This window comes from Anarhichas minor, unplaced genomic scaffold (assembly GCF_050575085.1).
Source record: "Anarhichas minor isolate MPS153535 unplaced genomic scaffold, ASM5057508v1 ptg000035l, whole genome shotgun sequence".
NCBI lineage: Eukaryota > Metazoa > Chordata > Actinopteri > Perciformes > Anarhichadidae > Anarhichas > Anarhichas minor.
The window spans coordinates 74,547-96,588 of record NW_027466481.1 but is presented as its reverse complement, the minus strand read 5'-3'; the positions used below and the strand labels follow the sequence as shown (position 1 = coordinate 96,588).

General features: G+C 42.4%; 1 protein-coding gene across 1 annotated transcript in view; it reads right to left on the bottom strand.

Annotated features, from left to right (window-relative positions):
* syngap1b (synaptic Ras GTPase activating protein 1b) overlaps positions 1–22,042 on the bottom strand; it is a 90,493-nt gene that overhangs the window by 18,228 nt on the left and 50,223 nt on the right. The window contains exons 4-17 of the mRNA XM_076106848.1: positions 18,043–18,164; positions 12,670–12,823; positions 12,192–12,290; positions 8,202–8,441; positions 6,541–6,876; positions 6,260–6,404; positions 5,020–5,164; positions 4,629–4,865; positions 3,513–3,714; positions 2,828–3,030; positions 2,429–2,630; positions 1,459–2,052; positions 644–1,087; positions 187–360 (exon numbers count right to left, since the gene is read on the bottom strand). Of these exons, the coding sequence (XP_075962963.1) occupies positions 187–360; positions 644–1,087; positions 1,459–2,052; positions 2,429–2,630; positions 2,828–3,030; positions 3,513–3,714; positions 4,629–4,865; positions 5,020–5,164; positions 6,260–6,404; positions 6,541–6,876; positions 8,202–8,441; positions 12,192–12,290; positions 12,670–12,823; positions 18,043–18,164 (3,297 nt within the window). The remainder of the gene's footprint in view (positions 1–186; positions 361–643; positions 1,088–1,458; positions 2,053–2,428; positions 2,631–2,827; positions 3,031–3,512; positions 3,715–4,628; positions 4,866–5,019; positions 5,165–6,259; positions 6,405–6,540; positions 6,877–8,201; positions 8,442–12,191; positions 12,291–12,669; positions 12,824–18,042; positions 18,165–22,042) is intronic.

Genomic DNA, 22,042 nt, shown 5'->3' with positions numbered 1-22,042 from the left:
AGTGAATATACCAAACACTGAAACACATTTGAACACTCGGCCGATTGCTGTTGTTTCCCACACTGTTTGAGACCTGTGGACTTGTGTTAAGACCAGATCTGAGTGCCATCTGCTCGGCAGTGTTAGACATGACTCAATGTTCCTTTTACGTGACGGGCACTTCTGAAACTTAAAAGTGACACCTACCCTGTCCATGCGTGACTCATCCATGCTCTTTGAGTACTCCTTCAGTTTGAACTCTTCACGGTCAATCCGCGAACTTTCAACGTCAGCCGACAGATGAGGCATGTTGGAGACCCAGGCCACTGTCCGCTCGTTGGCTGGGGTTGGAGGATTGAGGGTGGATGGAGTCTGGGAGCCCTGGGAAGAAAGGCCAGCACACTGAATACGGGAACATGAGTTCTTAAGTGGATGAGAGTCGCTTTCATAAGGGCAGGCTTTTATGCAGAGTGCCTCAGAGTTCAAACGTTTTGAGCTGGACCCTGGCGGGACTCAAGACCTCATTCCTGACAATGTTAGTGCCGTTCTAAAAGTCAAATACAGTAACTGATATCTTGCACACATTGTTGAGAAACAGTCACGAGCACAGGTACTGATAGAAAAGAGAAGAATATAGAGAATAAAATGAGCGTGCAGATGTTACCTGTTTGCTCATGGTGGGTTTGAGCAGGTGCTGCTGCTGTTGCTGAGACTGTTGCTGTGGTGACTGTTGAGTGCCCTGGCTGGTGGTTCCCTGTGGACTCTGGCTTTCCCTGACAGAGCTCTGCTGGTGGGGCAGGCCCGGGGCAGTGTTGTCTTTGACCGACAGCTGCCGGGACCCGTGCTGCCTGCCGCCGTAGCCGGACTCCGGCGAATGGAGGAGATTCCCGCTCGGCGGTCGCGTTTTAGCTAGAGCAGCCGGTGCAGCAGCCGCACTGACGGACAGCTGATGGGACGTCTGGGACTTGACGCGCTGGGAGGGAGGCGGGGCAACTGAACTCTGGCGCACGGGTTGGACTGTGGTGGGGGGCGTGGTGGCCAGGGAGGAGTGGGAGGTTCCCGTCTGCGAGGTCAGGCCCATCATTTGTTGTTGCTGTTGGAGGTTATCCTAAGGAAGAAAAATAGTAAATAATTACTCAGCATTTTCCTTGTTGTTTCAGTTCGTTTTGGGGAAGATGGTGCTACTTTTAACTTGGAGGTTAGTCAGATTGAAAAAAGCCCTGTGTTAGTATCTCAATCATTTTTTTAAATAATTTTTTGGGGATCTATAAAATGTTGGATAAAAACTAAAAAGATGTAGATCACAACTTTCAATCTTTTTTTGTTCATTTTATCTGACCAAGAGCCTGACACCCAATGAGATTCAGTTTACTATCACAACAGACAAAGAAAAGGCTTCAAGCGTTCAGAATAATTTAAAAGAGACATAAAAGTCGACACAAAGTGGCTTTAAGACGAGCACAATGAACATGCATGTACCTGCACCTGCATGGACATCTGCCTGCGTCCATATTCAGCCCTGCTGTAGTCGTCACTGTAGCTGTGAGAGTGGATGATGCTGGGTTGGCCCAGGTGACCGTCCCTGGTCCTGAGGGTGGACAGGTCCTCACTGCGAGAGAACCCCCCGTGGGCGAACTGTGGCATGTAGGTCGGGTGAGAGGGATCAGGCTCTGGGGCCAGGAGCAGCGGTGCTGGAGGCTGGGCCCGGCTGTGCTGGTGATGGAGCTGTTGCTGTTGAGGCCCATCAGCAGTCGCCAGATGAAAGAGGGGATTCTGGAAGGAAAGCGGGTAGCGCATGGCGGCGGCCTGCTGTTGCTGCTGCTGGGATAGCGAGTCGGTGGTGTTGCCCATCTGGCTCAGCTGGCTCAGCCGAAGGCCGCCGGACATGCTGGAGCCGCCAGAGCCAGCTGACAACCTCCCACCGGCCCGCAGCTGGCTGCTCAGGCCCGACCCCAGGCCGCCACCGCCTCCGCTGCTCAGCCCTCCGAAGCTGCCCATGCCGGCGATGGAGGCCTGGGAGGAGTTGAGCATGTCCACCGACTGCAGGTTAGACACGCTGTTCATTCGGGAATCCTGGAGGTCCATCATAGATACGCTTTTATTGACACTGAGTAGCTAAGTAATAAGGGATGTGAGAGGCTATTGCGCCCCCTGATATTATGTATGTTACGGGGCCACGGATGATATGGGTGAGGGTGGTGCGGGTGTTTTTACCGCGAGGCCTGGATATCGGAATGCCTCAAAGTATTTCCCAGGAAATACCGCTAGGATGAGTTGCGTGGTGAATCAGTGGAAAAAAAGCAGATGTCATGATAAACTACAGCCTCGGTCACACCGTGGCAGATTCTATTACGTATGGCGAACATGCATGTATTACTAACCTCACTTTGGTAAAGACAGACCTAGTGGATGGGATGATGATTCCCCAAGTCAGTGTTGTAAAACTCACCTTAGGGTCTGGTTCTGTGATGTCCGAGCTGCTTGTGCAGTAGGCCGGGCTGGATCGGGCCAAGGGAGGGCGCGATACGTAAAACATGTCTTTGGAGGACGCTCGCTGCAGTTGGTCACGGTCCTGAAAATTCATCTGGGAGCGGGATGGCATGACCCCTCCGGTGGAGGTGGGGGAAGGCAAGCGAGTGATATCTATAGAGCTGGAGGACAGCAGTGAGTAAGGCCAACAATAGCTGAAGATAGAGACTGCGAAGTAATTAGAGCGGGTCGATAATCGACTAGTCGATCTACAATAGAGCAATTTGAATATTTACTGGTTTCCTTCATCTTGTACAATACCAACAGATCAAAGAATTTGACAATACACTTATACTGTTTAGAGCTTAACATGGCCTACCTATTGAGATCCCTCATCATGAGATTTTGGAACTCGGACGAGATTCCCCTGTTGAAGCTCGGCCGTGACAGCAGCCTGTCTGTCTGCCTCTCCGGCACCCTGTCTGTCTGATGGCTGGGCTGCCTCTGGAGGTGTGGGTTACGCAAGGCCATACTGATGTCATTCAGGAGGCGAGGCAAAGGACCCAGTTTGATGATGGCATCCTGTGGTTCAAAGAAAACCAGTTTTGCTGAGTTTTGCTGCGGAATTCAAAAAATAATTGATTTTTGAGTTATCTTACGAGAGTTCATTAAAATGACACATATCCATCTCCACCTAAGTAAATGACAACTCAAGCCTAATAATAATAATTACTCATTTAGCAAGAAATTTGAGGTGTATAATATAATGCTATTCAATACAACAGCTCTGAAAAAAATATGACTTTTGTTGTCAGAAAGATCCACAGAAAAGTAATGTACTTTAAGCCATAACTAGTTTTATACTGGACTTTATTATAATGTTATGTGTCGCTATTGTTTATTTCCCTTTACATGAGACCACAATGTAGGTGATCCTGTATGGCAAGGTGATTCAAAATACAGCAACATTAACAAATAAGAACGATAGATAATTATTTTGGAAAGAATGAGTGTAAACGTTTTAGTTTATAATGGCAGAGACGATGTGTCATGTTTGGGTTTACCTTGCTGAGCTGAGAGATGACCTCCCAGAGGAGACTGTGGAGTATGGACAGCTCCCTGCCCAGGTCGATGTATCCCTCGAAACCGCCCGCATTGCTGACACTGTCAATGTTTGAGATCTCGTACAGGAACTGCTGCATGGAGCCCCACTCCATCTCTAAAAACTCATTCATGAAACACATGTAATCCTCTTTATTGCCAAACCTGCAGATGGGAAAGGAAGGAAAGGCCAGTGTGGAGATAAGCCGGTGAGAAGAGAAGGAAAAGTGACGAGAAAACATAGAAAAACAAGTGAGCAACGTATGACGGGAAAATGAAATGTCAACTGGAGTCACAATTTAAGATAACTCTTAGACTGAGGTTCTGTTGAAACATTGTGGTATAAACAATCTATGAATGTAAACAAATGTGTCTGTTAAAAATGAAAGTTGCACATGATACCTTTATCACATCACTTATAATGTGATTATGAGTCAAGTTTGTGGTCAAAACAACTTAAAAACATGGAGCATTTTGACGTTTCTAGCACATCGTGATGGGAAATTATGGAACATTATTCACTCATTGTCAAAATAGCGTCATAATGGAAATGAATGTACGGTATGATGTTTTTATTTTAAAAAGAGAATAAACTTGCTACTTTTCATGAGTTTGGATTGAAAGGGAAAAACTGTCTGGAGGCGTAAGTGTTCAGTCCTCAGACCACTAATATTCATCATTGTTATCAATATAGCTGGGTACTAATGATCCACATGTTTAAGTTCTGTATATGCAGATGACACTGATGTCATTTACTATTGTGTCTATTGTCTCAATTCAGCTTGTGCCTTATAGTTCTTATTCTTATTTTGATCTAAATATAGTTTTGAATGCAGGTAAACTAAACTTATGTTGTTGTATACCAAGATATCATTATTATAAGCATTTTAGGCAATGCAGGGAAAGAAGACTGAACATAATATAATGTCAAATATTAGTTTGTGTATGTCAACTTTGCTGTACTCAAAGAAAAGATTGGTTGCTTCTATATTTGTATAATTGATTGATTATGGGTTTTGATTGACTGCCTACTGTTTAAGCATGTGTGAAGGCTGTAAGTAAAATGAAATAAAACTGACTTGGAGAAGTTAGCCAGGTTTTGCACTACTTTAGCGATGAGGGTGAGCGTGCGTGACGTCTGCTCATCGGGATACTCCTGGGTGAGGTTGAAGAGCGACGGGGACATGATGGCAGGACACAGGAAGCGCAGGAAGAGGGAGCCACTGATGAGACGGTCGGCGATGTCTTCTCGACCTCTCTCAGCGCAGCGCACTCTCCAGGAGGCAAAAACTTCCTTTAGCTCTCGAGGGAAAACACTGCGAAGGGGACATACACTACACGTCAGGGTCGGAAACAAGCTGGACATTCATAGTTCCTTCAGTTCCCCGTGAAAGAAACTGAAGTACCGTGCATCTTTTAAATAGCGGAGAGGAATACACGCGCAAAATGAAGCACTGCATGACTACTCACCAATGGGAGTTAACGATCTTGCAGAGTGCTAGTTCACAGCACATTCGGAGATTGGCTTGGTGGTCTGGGAGCACAGAGGGTGGTGTTCTCATGGGGTCCACTTCGCAATTTTCCTCTGACTCATACAAGGCCCTTATGAACTCCCCTACAAATGGCATTTCATTAGTAACAGCAAAATGGTAGAACCTATCATCAAGATCAGTTCAGTTTCGTTAAAAGCAGCAGCGGCAACAACAGCAACCAACGGTACAAAAAGAAATCCATTATGGGAAAGTTGAAAGCAGAGAATTCAACACATCAAATGCAGTGTTGTTACAAGACATGTTGCAGTTATAGTGAATGATTTAAACCTTAGTAAGCATATTGAAAAGAAAAGCTACGACTGCATTTTTCCACCTGAGATATGTTTTAAAAATCAGACCATATTTTGCTCATCCTGAAAGAAATTGATTGTGGGTTGGTGTTCTCTCATCTGGATCTTTTAACAGGATTAACGATGAAAATCAGTGAACAGTTTACACAATTGCCAGCGATTTAACAAATACAAGTTAAAGAGTGCACATGACACCCATCTTAGCATCTTTACATTGGCTTCCTGTCTCTTCTAAAGTTTTAATCTTTTACATTTGAAAGTTTCTTTCCCACATTTTAATTGATTTGTTTTGAAATACATACAATTTGATGTAAAGCACTTTGAGCTGCACTGTCTGTATACAAAGTGTATTTTATATATTTTTCTAAATCATTTCAATTTAACCACAAAATTCCTCTTCCTGTTTACAAGTATCCAGACTAATGGTGGTTGAATACGTCAATGTAGCGCCAGTAATTCCAAACGACAATGTAATTGCTTTTGTATGTACTGAAAACATTCATTAATGCCATTAATGATCTTCCTTTAGGGAAGCTGTGTGTTACTCTTCTTTTGAGAAGAGCTGCATCTTGATCCAGCAGACATCAGACACAACTGTACTTGGCTTATCACGTAAAATATCATCAAACTCAACTCAAGTTGGACTCTGGGTAAGGTGGAACGTTTTAAATAATAAGATCCTCCCACAAAACCAAACATGGAGGCAGACTGAGAGAAAGTAGGAAACAGGATCTAATCTAGCAGGAATTTTCCTTTAATTAAAAGTCTTGTCATTCCAACACATCCAAAGGTTAATCTCCTGAATATTAAATATATGCTTAAATTCGTACAGTCACAAACTCAAACATCAAGTGACCCACTGCTCACCTATCGCATCCTTGAGGTACTTATGTCCGATCAGTTTGAGGTACTCTTCTATGGCTTTGGTGGCCAGAGTGTTCTCTCTGAATATAAGGTGTTCTCGGTCGATGAATCTGTCCACCTCGCACATCGCCATGTCTGACAGGAAGTCCTGGAGAAAGAGAGGAAAGCAATGATTGTTCTTTATTATACAACATGTTTACAGAAGAAATGGAAAAAAAGGACTGAAAAAAGGTTTGTTTTATATCATTTTCACACACTGATAAGTCACTTAGAGTTGTTCCTACCTTAGCTTTCCCAGTGCTCTGCAGTATATGCACCAATGCACAGGCCACTTCCTCTTTGCTCTTGACACTCAGCACGGGCTCCAGCACAGCACACAGGGTGCGGTAGTTATTGGTGACGTACTCTGCAAACTCCTTGTACAGCTCCATGGGCAGGATGTTCATGGTCTGGAAGCGGGATTTGAGGCGTAGGGATGCGTTGATTATCTTCCCCCCTCCGGCACCAGCTCCCTTAGTGAGGACGCTGGGCTGGATGACCGGGTACCACTGCTCCACAAACTGACGTCCGGTGATGCTTGAGATGGGGATGCTCACAAGCCCTAAGTATGTGCTCTTTTCCTTAGAGAGAGAGAGAGAAAAAAAAGTAGATATTAGTCGAGATAAGCATGTGTCGATGAAAAGTTTTATATAAATAAATCTGAAATGTCAAAAAAGAATCAGCGCTGAATAAATGACGAGGAGCAACTAACATCGGATCCCGGAGAGTCGTTTGAAGATAGAAATGAATTTGCTATGATGGTGCTACTCTTGTCCTAAATTAGAAAAGAAATGATCGGATTTGTGACTCACTATTGTTTTGTCTTGCTTAAAAAAATATTGTTTCTTCAAGTGACAAATCCAAAAGGGAAAAAAAAACAATATTTTTACTGCCTAACGGCACAAAATGGCCATAATGCTGTGTATCCACAGGGGGCTGGTAGGGTTGGTGATCCATAGCAATGACTCAAAGATTACATCATTAATTAAGAATGTTTCTGGATTGTCTTTCTCTTCGAGCCTCTGCTCTGTTTGTGAACAGACTCGCTGCAGTTTGAAGACTCTCCCGTTTCCCTCCGACGCCATTAACGCAAATGACAAAAAGCAAAGCCACCGCAGACAAGACCCCATTTTGCTGTTGGCTATTTTATCATAAAGCCACTGAATGAAAAAGCAGCTACTTTGCATAATTGTACCTTCTGACAGTTTGTTATTTTCTCATCTTTTTTGTTTTTGTTGAACCAATGCTCTAAGAAGCCAAATTGCTTATTTCTGTTGTAAAAATGTTGGAGAAAGGGGGGTGATGAAGATTTTTAACTAACTTTTAAGTTCAAAATGAACTTTCAGGATCATCATCATCTCAAACCTTAATTGTTAGAAAATTGTTGTTTCTTATTTACACACCCAGCAGTTAGGGATCAACACTATCATTCATTTAAAACACCTGAGTAATGTAACTCCAATATCCTCTCTCGTTTTAACATTGTTTTTGGTCCCTGGCAGCTCCTGAGGGAAATATCTGGCTCCTTAGCTGCTAAATGCTTCACCAGTTAGTCGCCAACTGTGTCTGTCTGCTGTCTGGTGCTGAGAAAGTACAGTAAAGTGGGTTGTTTTGTCCTCGCTGAAAACAGCTGCCATGCTGTGGCAGAGAACAACGCTTTGAGAAGAGGGACGGACAGCTAAACAATGATCAAAATGTATCACGCTGTCGGTTCATCAGTACGAGTATAGCAACTTGAGAAATCCTTTTTTTGGTATATTTGAGTGATTGAATCTTTTTTCGTTTTATAAAATCATAGCACATCTTTAAGCAACAAAAGGCTAAAATCAACCAAATATTACCACAGTGGTCCTGTCAAACTAGCCTCTATCAGACCGCCATGTTACCCTACAGATCTCTTTGTCACCTTGCGTCTCTTCTTGTCCGTCTCCTTGTATAGATGAAGGCGTAGGTTGCGGACAGCAGGCAGGTTGTTGAATTCGAAGTGCTCGCCCCAGAAAACGGTGTCGGTGCGGGGCTTGCTGGTGGTGCGTGCGTACAGCATGTCGTCCAGGCAGAGCTCGCAGTAGTAGCGTTTCTTGGCTGGAAGCTCGCGGGCCTCGATGATCCACAGTTTGAGCACATTGTCCACCCTCCGGCTGTTGTCCTGCGTGGACATGGAATCAGGTCAAATAAGGTCAAGTGCATCTACTGTCATAAAAACGCTGTACAGGGGAAGATGGGGAAAAGCATGGCAGACAGCAAAGAAAAAAAGTTCTGAGATATGGAAACCGAGACAGTGTGTGTGTGTGTGTGTGTGTGTGTGTGTGTGTGTGTGTGTGTGTGTGTGTGTGTGAGAATAAAAGGCGACAGCTGGTCAGCCTGCAGGAGGAAATGACAAAGAAATAGCTGGTGACATGGCGGTTGTGCTACTGGGGATAGCAGGATGTACTTTATAAAGTGATCTCAACTCTGGACTTAAATACAGAAACAGACGTCAGTGAGACAGGTACACAGAAAAAGACAGATAACAAAAAGATGTGAAGAACAGCAGGTGAGTGGTTTCACTGGCTGAAAAAAAGGAATCCACTTCAACGTAGAACGACACAAATGACACAATGCAGGTGTGCTGCAAAGACGAGGGACAAACAATGGTGGTAATGTTTCTGTAGACAGCTACACTTCCTAATCATGATGACAAAGCCCAAGCTATATTTGACATCCCCCATGGGAGGACAGAGTGCCGTGTTTAGAGTGATGTTTCACCAAACAGGGGGGGGCCGACTCATTTCAGTTGGGCCCAAATGCCATTGTTGTTGGCCCCTGTTTGCTTCAGACCATTTAAGTCCTAATTTAGACGAGTCAATATGCGAGCACCAGCTAGATTCACGGCTCTTAAGTTCCCCATTTGTATGCTCTTTGATAACCGGCACCAAACACGAGGCATAATTAATTTCAACCGTCTGAGTTTGAATGCGCTAGGCATCTGGTGGCTCAGTTTGCAAGTGCACATACAGTGCAGCAGCACCAGCATGGGCTCGAGTGCTCCACCTTGATATCGTGTTACATCTTTCCTAGTTACACTCAGATCTCGATTTCACTACCAGAAAAACTAGTAAAAACATGAAAGCAGGTTGAAAGTGGCTGCTCTCCTTTTTAAAACAAGCAAACAACCGAACCTCAAAGAGGGAATTAAAAGGCTCCAGAAAGTTAAGAAGCATAATGATTATCTTTGTCTCTGTAGTGGGTCTTATCTCTGTCGTTGCATCTGGTCTGCGATGCACGGTGCGTGTTGTTTCGGGGTAATAGGGGGACGAGTTTGGAGAGAGCCCCCGTGTGGAGTCCTTGGAGCTCCATGACTCAGCCAGGAACCCCGCGGCCTGAGCATCTGGACGAGGCATTCAGCTCGGGCAATGTTTCATCTCAGCCTGGCTTAATAACTCTTAGTCCCTGGTTGCCATCAAAGCTGCATGTATCGCATGCCTGTTCACTTTCTTTAATAACAGCGAGGGGAAATATGGGACAATTTTGCAGAACTATGAAATCTGGGTGAAAATTAGGATATTGGTTTTTGAGCCGATATGACGGACTGAGATTTATAGATTTTTTAAGCTATGAGGATGGAAATACGACCACAGTACCTTAAAGCTGCACTAGGAAAGATTGTTTTATGTGGAAATACACATGGATCATATCTGCTTGAATCATACAGAAGAGCTGCATCCCATCTGCAATAATTAACTGTAATCTGGTGTCATGTATGATGAACATACAGACATTGGGCCGCATGCAAGGACATTTTCTTGTTCTCATCCCTAACCGCTCCTTTGTTTTCCTGTGAGGTTTGTTGGTCAGAATGATCCAAGTCGGATTCACCGAACTCTCTTTGTTGTAAATCCCTCATTTCACAAACGTTCGTGTTAGTAAATCTTACATCCATGACTAAAACGAGAGGAGGTCACCGGGACACGACAGTCATGGAGATATTAGACGGAATAACATTATAGCAGTAGGTGATGTTTCACTGTCAGGTGCAACAGAAGATCATGACAGCAACCTGCAGTACAACCCTGAGGCTGTCCAAGTGAGAGGACTCTATGTAAGGTGCTGTGCTGAAAAATCGTACAACTTTAAAACCCTCAACCCTCAAATAATAATAATATACATTTGTCTCGGACTCGTTACTTAAGAATCACATTTAAACACCAAATTAATTCAAGTTAAGGTCAAAGGCATCTGTACAAGACTCATACGACAGGTCTGGACCACACTTAAGGCCGTTACACAACTAGTAACGGCGTGACGAATAAGTGACACAAAAATGTGTAATACGGTCTGTGAATATTTTGCATTAAAACTATTTATACTGGCAGCGATTTGAATTTTCAACAGTTGTAACACCTTTTCAATGAAAGGTTCAAAAATGTGCAAAGGTAGAGGACCAACTATAGTGGGATCCTTTAACCCACTACAGCGTCTGACAGTCTGTGTGAGGTAAACTGTTGATTAGCTTAAGCTACTGTGAGATATTTTATTTTAGCAAAATGTTTTGAGAGAATTTGAGCTCCCCCCAGTTAACAGTTAGGCAGTGGAAATGTCTAGGGCTTTTATTGTGAAAGGTAAGAACTGAAGGAGTGGATCTGGTTTGTGCTGCCTTTGTGTAGGTTGAGAGGGGTGATAAAGTGTGCCTTCTTGGTTTGGACTCATGGATGTATAAAGAGAAATCTAGATACAGCGGAAGAGGGGCGCATGAAGCTAAAAAGGTTCTGAGTCTAGAATTCCAAATGTTTCTAAAATACCCAGATCTTATACCAATCTTCCACAACCATGGGCCGATAAAAAAAGCAAACTAGCGTTTCCTTTATCCCCGCCTCACAGCCCTCATTCTCGTGCTCATTCACATGAACGGAGGAAGGAAAATACCTCTAGATTCGGCTATTTTTATTGATTAAAAGAAGGGCTAGCGTTCACACTGGGAAGTTTCTTTACCTAAAAAAAAAAATTTGCTGATAATTTAAAGATGTCTCTTTTCCAATTAAAGTCGAAGGGAAAAAGTTTTTTTAGGCCTCACAGCATAGCGGGACGGACCCAGAAATTGAAATCCTACCGTCTACCCACTAACAACATTTTTTGTTCAAAACCAGGTGATCTTCCTGTGGGCTTGTTCGGACTATGAAAGCTCCGTGATGTTGTGATGTTGTACTTAAAGTGGAAGCTTTAAGTGGAGATATCTCCACTCACAACATGATTGGTTGATGCCTTTATTCGCGGTGCAAAAGCAAAAAAAGACAAAAACGACCCTGTTCCTTATTATTAGGCTTCTGTGTAAAATAAAATGTGTTGACGTGCAAGAAAAAAAGCCCCCTCTGTGTTAAGGCCTTTAAAAAATTCAAAGCGCGAGAAAATTGGTGAACGCCATAAATCTTTTAAATTACCCGTATAAGGCACTTAAGAACCAATCTGTTCATTCAAGTGGTTCTTGCATGAGGCCCATTCACTGACCCGGACTCATCAGTATTCAATCTTTCCCCTCTTCCGGATCCTTTAGCATCAAGTCTCACAGACACGATGGGCTGGTTAAACATGAGCCCTCTGTGTGCAATTTAATGACATCACATTACCTGATTTGTGGATAGTTAGATAGAAGTTTCTCAAACAGCAGCAATTTGGACCCTCCGCCCTGCAACATCACCTTGTGCAGCTTTAATACGTTTGCGTGGAGAGGCGACTAAAATTGTTCAACACAGACACACACAGACACGAAAATGGAGTTCACACAGAGAAATGAAGCGGTGCGCTCTTATTGAAAACAGACAACAACGGGAGACGGGGAGGAGAGAGAGAGACACACAGACAGAGGGATCATCCGTTTTTTGTTTTTTTTCTACCTCTACCGCATCCCTTTCTCTCCCCTCACCTTGTTGGGCTTGACAGCTCTCTGCAGGTTCTCGATCCATTTGTCTCTCTCTGCAGCTGAGCGACACGCAAAGCACTTGGTTCCCGATGCCGTAGTCACCTGAGGTTATAGCCAACGGTAAATTCAACAACCACAGCCATTAGTTACTATGGAGACTGCAACTAAGGCGCCAAAACAATGTCTTGTATTCACTCTCAACCTCTGTCGTGTTCCGCTAATGGAGAGATGGTGGGGGGAAAAAAAGCTGACACTCTTGCAGCAAGTTATGTAGGGAAAAGGGTCCTTTCAGTGTCCTTGTTCCTTTCATTCCTCACATGTGGAAAAAAAAACAACACTTTCAAATCAAAGTCTCCGTCACATCACTATCACTTGTCAGGATGGAACAACATTTCTTTGGTGATATTTACTGTACTGTACACTGCACGTTGTGTGCGTGAGCGTGTTGTTGTTAGTCCACACCGTGCACCTCAGTTCTCACCTCAAAGCAGTACTCTTGTCCCAGGATGCTCGAGTGGACAGGTTTGATGATGGCGTCCTCGTCCAGAGCGAGGTCCAGCGCCTCGGCGGCGCTGCTGGGAGACAGCAAGGACTCATGGGAATGGGACTCTTTGAAGCTCTGCATCAAACGGGTCCTGGGAGGAGTGACAGTAGTGGTTAGATGTGGAGAGGGGAGGCTCTTTCATTCAAGGTTGCATTACACTTCTGTTGTGTTTACAAGGAACTACAGGACATTGCTGTTTGTCAATGTATGAAAATGATGGTAATTTTAAAGCCTGGTGCCATACTTTGAAGAAAACCACATGTGATGTTCATATTTTTCTTTGTGTACTAACAAACAGCCGTACGAGTGCTGCACAATATGTTGCAATATGGCAATAAAGGCTATTAACGCTATTTATGAAGAAGATACTCAGCTGATAACACGAGATGTGTCTGTCTGCGATGAGGAATATCAGCAAAATATTCCATATAAAAAAATACTGTGAAAACTTCCACTATTCTGACTGTAGCAGGAGACAGGAAAAACACGTTTCATATTAGAGGAATCGTGACGAATATTTTAGAATTGAGTTGGTCCTGCCGAGATGTAGCCGACACTGACTACATAATATTTCTGACTTTTCAACATTGTGACTGTTTGGGCTGTAATAACTCAAAGCTACAGTATTAACCTTGTGATGCTAAGAGGCAAAAGGAGAGAAAGAGTGCGCTACACTTCAGGCAATGAAAAATAATGAACATTTTGAAACTATTCATTGTAAATAATTGAACAGGCAGCTGTGAAGTGAGCAGACTGATCGAGCTTCTAATAGCACAAGGTTCATTAGCAGAATGTTTTAAGAAAATCCAGTAGATGGAATGGACAGCAAAGTGACTCTGAAGCACTCATTATAACCTTGTTTTCTGTGTAAACAATTGCTGGTATCATCACAGCATTTACACACAAACAAAATAATATGTTGTTACATTTATGTCAATTTTTTTTTCAAGTTCGATAAAATGACTGGCGGCAAAATGCAGCAGACATCTTCATTTTTTTGTATTTACGTAGCTGTCTTTACAGATGTATCCGGTCTTTCTCCTCCAGGCAAAACATTTTAAACTCTACAAACAATATCTTAACATGATTCTTAGTGATATTATATTGTATAATTCTTACACACACATAAGTGAGCAAAGTTTTCGCCAAAGCCCATCCATAATGCTCACCTACACACTTACTCCCACACTCACATGCATGCACAGAGGCATGTAACATCCCAGACCAGCTCGGCAGACAGTCACTAAGACAGACGCATGATGAAACAGTGAGTCTAACCAGAGAGCGAGGAGCGACGCTCAGGTGTGACGAAGCCCCTCACAGAAGAAAAGGGAGGATGGAAATGAGGAAAAAGGAGCGAAAGAAAATGAAACTGTATGTCCTCCGTGCTGCGTCCGACTTTCAGCTTCTCCCCTGCGCTCTGCTTTTTGTCGACATTCAATCATAATGTTCATCAACAGTGTAGTGATTACATGTAGGGGACCAGGGGGAGAGAAAGAGAGAGAGAGGGGGAGAGAGAGATAAAAATAGACCCAAAGGAATGAGTCAGATTGGGGGAACACAGAGGAGAAGAGAGAAACAGTGGGGGAGGTCAGGAGAGGATGTGAGAGAAGGAATGACTGAGAGGGGAAGGGATTAGGAGATCGAGAGAGAAGACCTCTCGGAGGAAATCGCTTTGATTATGTAAACAGTGGAACCTTTGGAGGGGAAGAAAGTGAGAGCATGGATTAGAGGAAAGAAAGGGAAGGGAGGTGGAAAGACGGACTGAGAAGAGAACAAGAGTGCTGGAGGTAAAAGAAGGTCGAAGGTCTCAGTGGGGAGCTGAAGTGTAGGTAGAGTCAAACATGAAAAGACTCTCAAACACACCCACACACACACACACCTTGCTGATTTTATTCAACACGTTACGACCTGAACCTCATATCTGAGAAAACAACCTCAGCACCAGTGATGATGGACAAGAAACAAGGATTCAATTAGCAGATAATTCAAATTTAGAAATATTGAAAACATTCACTGCAGTGAACTAAAGCCCAACACGTCTCCCAGCCAGCTACATGAGGACATTTAACTCAACTAAACAACTAGTGTGTAGAACAGAAACGATTACTCAATTAATGAATTAGTCCGTTGGCAAAAAAAATATTCTGCAACGATTTTGAGGCAATTTAATCAAGCAAAAAGGTCAAACATTTAATTTAAATTGAGAAGATTTTCTGCTTTCCTTTGTTTTGTATAATTTTAGGCTGTTAGTCCAACAAATCAAGACACTTCAAGATGTCAGCTTTGGCTTTTAGGATTACATCGGACTAAATGATTAATCGAAAGAAATTATCAGCAAATTAATCGATAATAAAAAGAAAGAATTGTTACTGCCTATATAAAGTTAAACTAATGTTACAGCAATGCGAGGTGAATTCAAGGCTAAAAAAAGATCCAAATATTTCTGTCAGAAAACGTATCTGATAAGTGATCATTTCAATCATTTATCAAGCAGACATATCAATCATCATTTGCCACTTCCAAATAGACTGTATATAAGATGTACGAGTGGATGTACAAAAGCTGAATAAGACATTTTTAGGTGACCAGAAGGTCAAAGTTAACTTTCACGAACTGAAAACACACGAGAAAGACGACGGCACGGAAAAACTCCCGGACCAGACAACACTGTGGTAGCGACCTGTCAATCACAAGGTAGACACGCCCTAAAGCATACTCTGCTTTATGGTCTATTTTACTCTAAATGGGACCATAATTTACTAAATCATACATCATGCTGTATTGAAACATATTTGAAACTATTGAACGACAGCATAAACATTATATGTTGCTTGACAGGACATGGAGGTCATCACAGTACACTGAAACTCTGCTGATAAAACAGGCTAAGACATACAGAATAATTATGTATGAGTTATACAACAGGGTGACCTACAGTACTGTAAGGGAAGGGAACTCTGAAACCCATTGGGCATTTGTGAACAAAAAATGTGTAAAGAAAAATACAGTATATCCTTGTTTTAGAGCCTGTTTGGGAGCTCAGAGGCATGTTTGTGGCTGTGTGAATTTCAGACTATGGAGGAAAAACAGCATGTCTTCTCAGCAAAGTCTCTCTGGATGAACAAAGATAGAAAAAAAGGGAATCATAATGATCAAAGCTGCAGATGTTCGCCGACATGCCTGACAGAAAACATCCAGAGCTGAGAAAATGGCATTCAACCTCGGCTCTTGACTATTTTGCCCGTTCTGTCTCCTCAGACCAGCCGGGGATAACAGGCATCCAAAAACCTTCCCAGATGAATAAATCATGTGGAAGCACACCTTGGCCGACCCCTGGCTCAGGAAAGGTCGCAGCGCTCTCCTGAGTGCACTGCTGCCCTGTGTTTACATTATCAAGATGACCTTGCTCACGTTTGAAGTTTGAGTTTAATAACTCGGCTGTAAATGTCTAGTGGGAGTTTATAGATAAAAGATTAAAGTTAAAGCTTAGAACTATTCCTGGATTCATTCATTTGTTTATCAATAGAAAATGAATTGGCAATTATTTTGACAATTTATTACAGTAGTCATCTTTAAAGCAAAAAAGTCAAACATCTTGTTCCAGCTTCTCAAATGTGCGGCTGCTGTTTTTCATCTTATATGACAGTGAAAGTGAATAGCTTTGGTTTTGGACTCTTGGTTGGATGAAACCAACAATCTTGAAGACATTATGTTGGTTTTTAGGGAATTCTGATTGTGAAAATGTAAAACTGTTTGGTATTTTTTTGATGACACTTACTGTGGACACAGTCCAGTCCTTTTTTAATGAAGTACTGTTTCCCAATTGAGGGCATATTTTGGTATTAAATATCCTCCCTCATTTGTTTCTCTCATGACATCTATACCATTCATCAAAGTGGAGCTGTAGATAAAGAGAAGTTGAAGAGGTAATTCTTTTGTTTTTGTGCAAAAGAGGCTTAACTCAATGGAAGAGTTTATAAAATGTAATAATAAAAGCACACAAGGCTGACTTCACACTTAAAATGTAGCTTAGTTGTTAAACAGCAAGACAACATTACTTGGAAACTCGAAAATTCACATTTCATAAAGTGTATTCTGTCATATATCTCCTGTTTCTCCTTCAAAATAAAAACTTTCCAGAGCAAACTTCTGCAAAAACCCCAAATTTGGCACTCTGAGAACATTTCCCATCAGAAACTACCAGTGTAACTCTTGTGCTGCTGTGCCTGCCGAATGCCAGTGCTGCTACAACTAAGTACATGATACAGAGGAGGTATAATTAAGCAAATCTCCCACTGACTCATTATGGTCTGTACAGCCGCCATATGGCTGTCTGCTGGTTGCCATGGAGAGAGGGAAATGATTTTTCAACGCCCGGCAGAGAAACAGCGATGGTGCCGAGTGTTTTTATTGTAAGTGACACTGAGAGTGTAAAATAAACAACAATGTATAGCAGCGATGGATGGAATTAGATTTTAAAAAAAAAGGTTGAGAGAAAGAGATAGAAAGAGATCAAGGGAAAAGAAAGAGATAGAAAGAGGTTGCGAGAGATAGAGAGAAAGAGATGAATAGTATATATTGAAAGAGGTTGAAAAAAGAGAGAAAGAGGTTGAGGGAGACAGATAAAAAATTGTTCGGGAGGAAGAGATAGAGAGAAGTCGAGAAAAAGATAAAAAGAAGTCTAAAGCAAGAGATAGAAAGAGGTCAAAAGAAAGAGACAATAGATCAAGAGAAAGAGACAGAAAGAGGTTGAGAAAGGTAAACAGAAAGAGGTTGAGAAAGGTAGACGGAAAGAGGTTGAGTTGTACAGACAGACAGAGGTTGAGAGAAAGAAACAAAAAGAGGTCAAGAAAGGTAGACGGAAAGAGGTAGAGAGAGATAGATAGGAAGATGGAGAGAGAGATGAATACAAAGAGGTCGAGATGGATGGATAGAAAGCGGCCGAGAGAAAGAGATAGAAAGAGGTCGAGATTTGACATTTTCATGTACCATTATCATCATAACCACACACTCTATATACCTAAAACAATAATATCATTATTCATTTCTGAGCAGCCTCCCCTTCTAAATCACTTGTCTAATAAAACTCACATCTTTTCCTGAATATATTGTTCTACACTTTTGAATGACCACTAACGGTGTTATGCCCCATCCCAACTTCCTGTTTCAATCAGGGAGAGAAGCTTCATATTGTGTAAGTAGAAGGGAAAGTAAATAGTTTGTGATGCCATCACATTGACACAAGCCGTCTGGGAGAAAAAGACAAAAATTTGATTTCATACATAAATGCAACGCTCACTCACTGACCTGTCTTGGTCGGCACTGCGGAAGCGGGGGAGGATCATGTGGCGGAAACTGCTGGTTCGGTCCAGTTTGGGCTGACTCTTAGCCCTCTTGATCGAGCCCTTCAGCCTTCTACTGAGGAAACTCTGGAGCGGGTGGAGGAGGAGAACAACGAGAAGGGCAAACAGATGGAGGAAGAGAGGGAGGACGTGCATGGCGCAAAGTTACAGAGAAGAAGAAGTGGCAAAAGTAAGTTAGAGAAGATGAGTTGATCGGTGAGGAGAGAGAGTCGGGTATGGTTTAAGGAGAAAGAATGTTTAAAGTATGATGATAATGATTCCCATGGAGTCAGTGTGAGATGTATTTAAAGTAACAACAAAATCAGATGGAGACACACAAATGAAACACGCGATGTGTGATGGGGGAGAGCACAAGGTACATTTATTATCAACAAGAAATCACACACCCACACATGTCCACTTGCCACAAGGGAACTGCAGTGTTGTATCAGATCCTGTGGTGGGCAGTGGTGAGCCATACAGTCCAACAACAAGCTCAGCAGATCAAGTTTGTCCTGCATGAGCTTCCTTACATGATCAAATGACACAACCTGAGACACTGAAGCAGTCAATCATTTGTTATACGGGAGAACGCGACTTGGGGTTCGTCCCAATACCCACACTTGAGTTTTAGTAAAGTGCAAACTTAAAGGCGTGGTCGACATAATCAATATGTTTTACACTGAATCCTACATGACGGAAGCTTTAAGTTTTTTATGCCTGCTGATTGGTGTCGGTCCTAAAACCTGCCTACACGCGTACTACTACCGCCAACAAAAGGACTGGTGTTGCCCAAGTAGACGCGGTGAATTGTGGGATACATTTAGCTCTGAATACGTCTTAGAAAAAGTGCACATCAACTGTGGATTAAGTGTACTGTGCGTTGGTACTTTTCGGACGTGGGACACACTTGACCTTGTGGTGTGTGAGCGTGCACTCAAGTTGTCAGGAACACATCGTAGGTATTGGGAAAGACCGCCGGTATGCCGGACCACCCTGCCTACAGCAAACCTGACTGGACTTGAACCACAACTTTATCGTGAGCATGCAGTTCTTAACAGTGTCCTGCAAACTGCTCCATTGAAAGGGGACCAAGTGAAACAAGTAGTTCTTAGCAAGTGAGAAAATTGCCAAACATTGGGTTAATTTAACTTGCTTACTTGTTCAAAGAAATATATTTTACTTTGTCATGATTAGTAATTCATATTTCAACATAATGTGTCACTTCTATACATATCTTGGAAAAAACTACATTAAGAAGATGTGACATTTCCCACCCGGATGACATTTCAGCCCACTAATAGCTTTATTAAACCGAAACAATGACATTGTTACGTTTGCAGACCATAAATGTTGAGTTTTCATGCTTCAAACTTTGAACTGAACGCTGTGACGGTAACTTGAGAACTCAAAGCGTGCGTGAAATATCCCTTTGTGGTTTCTCTTTCTTATGTGCCTGAAAGAAGCTTCATGTCTTCAGCTCTCAGGTGCATCCTGAAGACTCACAGCAATAGCATTTATATACCTATAGCATAACAGCATTACTGAGTGGGAGAATGACTGGAGGGAAATGACACCTCATCATCTGGCATGAGTCAAATGGCTTTGAAGCCTGTCTTGAGGATATGACTAAAGACTTGGCTCCATCTGCTGGTTCCAAGCTAATGGCCTGCGTGACTAAATCTGATTTGATTAGCCACTCCGACTGACACTTTAAGTCTCAAAGAGCAAAAGCATTCAGTACAGACATAGAGGGAGAGAAAGAAGCCGGAATCACAATAAACCACAATAAAGGGAGGTAATAGTGGTAAAAAAAAGGGGGGGGGGGGGGGGGGGACTTCATCTTCAGTGGCTATGTTTGCAGACACAAAGTCACTCTGTCCACATGTAATAGCTGTGGTGGGATGTCACAAAACAGGTACTTTACTTGAGTACTTTACTTTTTACTATATATTTTTTCATACAATTATCTGCAGATTAAATGATAGTGAAATGAATAGTTGTAATACAGCTAAAATACACTGGAGGGAGATTTTTCCTGCAATATGAGTATGTTAACTTTTGACAATTTAGATTCGATTTGCCAGTAATATGCCGCTTGCATACTTTTACGTCAGTGACATTTTCAATGAAGGACTTTCTCTTGTAATAGAGTACTTTTAGGATCAAATGAGTTAACGCCACAGCTTACATGAAAGATTGTAACATTATTGGCTGCAGTTGTGATCTGCATAATGTGCACCGATACATACTGTATGTGTGGCTATATTTAGGGATAAAGTAATGGTAAATGGGTATATGCAGGTTTACCACTACACCAAGCAATGTGCTTTTTGGGGATTTTTTTTTCTATTTCTACCCTCATGTGTCCTGTGATTTACAGAAAGAAAAACGTAGGATAATTGCAACCTCCGGCCCTTCAGGGTTGTTCATCCAATCTGAAATATTGATATGAAAACACTCATCCCCCGCTATGCAATAATAATGAAACACAAAAAATTTGACCAAGCCAAAGTGGGGCTTCACTTGTACTCTGATGGATAATCTGGCTCCTGTAATTCTCAAGTCTGTGGAAGCTGTTTCTCATGCTGCAGCAGTGAATGGGCAGCAAATAGTTTCCTGTGAAGGGAGAAAAAACAACTCCTGCCGTTTCCAGTTACAGTGACAGTGTGCAAACACCAGAAGAGATAATGGAAAGGAGATGGGCAACAAAGAACACTGGCACAGACTTAATAAGCCACCCATCTATCCTTTAAGCCCTTTTATGTGCACGTTTGATACCTTGTGATTGAGTTTCTATTGCCATGAATAAAACAATAAACAGATTATTTTTGTCCGCAGACGGAATGCGTTTCGCTGCCAGCTTCTCTCTTCTTTCACTCAAGTTGTCTTTAGTATGAAAAACAGACAACGGCGACATTTGTTTCCATTACTTCACTTTTGTTGACATTAAAGAATCATACCAGGAGTTTTTGCGTGTTTTAACCCTTTTACCACAAGTCCCATTTAATTCAGATCACAGTCAACCATTTGTAATCTTCTCTGTCGTTACAGGTAGCCATTGGTTTTCATTTATTTATCATAAGATGAAACTCTATTAGCAGACTTGATTATATATTTACTGTATATATATAGTGCTTTACAGGGCACAAAAAGACAAAAAGATGAAACCTAAATAAAACTGAAAAGCTGTTTTTCAAAAGTGTTTTTTTTTTGCATAATGATCAGCTATAAATAGGCAACATGATTAATTTTAGTCTTTTATTGATTTTTTCCTCCCCTCTTGTTTGCTTCTGCTTGCACTTCATTGGATTGCAATGAAGTGCAGAATTTTTAAATGTATCTGCATTTAAACGGCATTACCACACAACAATTAAGTAACTTTGACAAACATTAATGCAGATTACACAACTCAAGAGTCTATTAATTGATTTGTGTACCATTGGGAAATGAAGACCAAAGACTGCCTGGAACTGTAGAACAAATACTTTACAGCATGCATTTGAAAATAGTTTGACCTGCAAACACACAAGGGCATGGCCCTTTGAGGTGTACCGTTCCAACTATTCTGTGAATATGAGTTAACTCAGACTTCAGAGATCACAAGTGAGAGGAGTGAGACTATCCTGGGTAAATAAAACGAAGGAAACAAAAGATGTTTCTATGCCACAGGCTTCCTAAATGCTGAAACCAATGTCTCTGCTTCAGCCATGTTTGTGTCACATACCTCAACAGGGGGCAGTGGTGCAATAAACGTTCCTCCTGCCACTGGACTCAACCCAGCAGCCCTCCAATCTCCGCCCCAGTACGAGAAGGGGGAGGAGGAGGAGAAGGCAGCAGGCGAGTGGGGCAGGGTAAAGGAAAGGGAGGGGGAGAGGGGCAGCGAGCGGGGCATGGGGGGCGTGCTGGGCCCTTTCCTGGAGCCCTTTCGCTGCTGCTGCCGGCACAAGGTGAGGGAGGGGTAG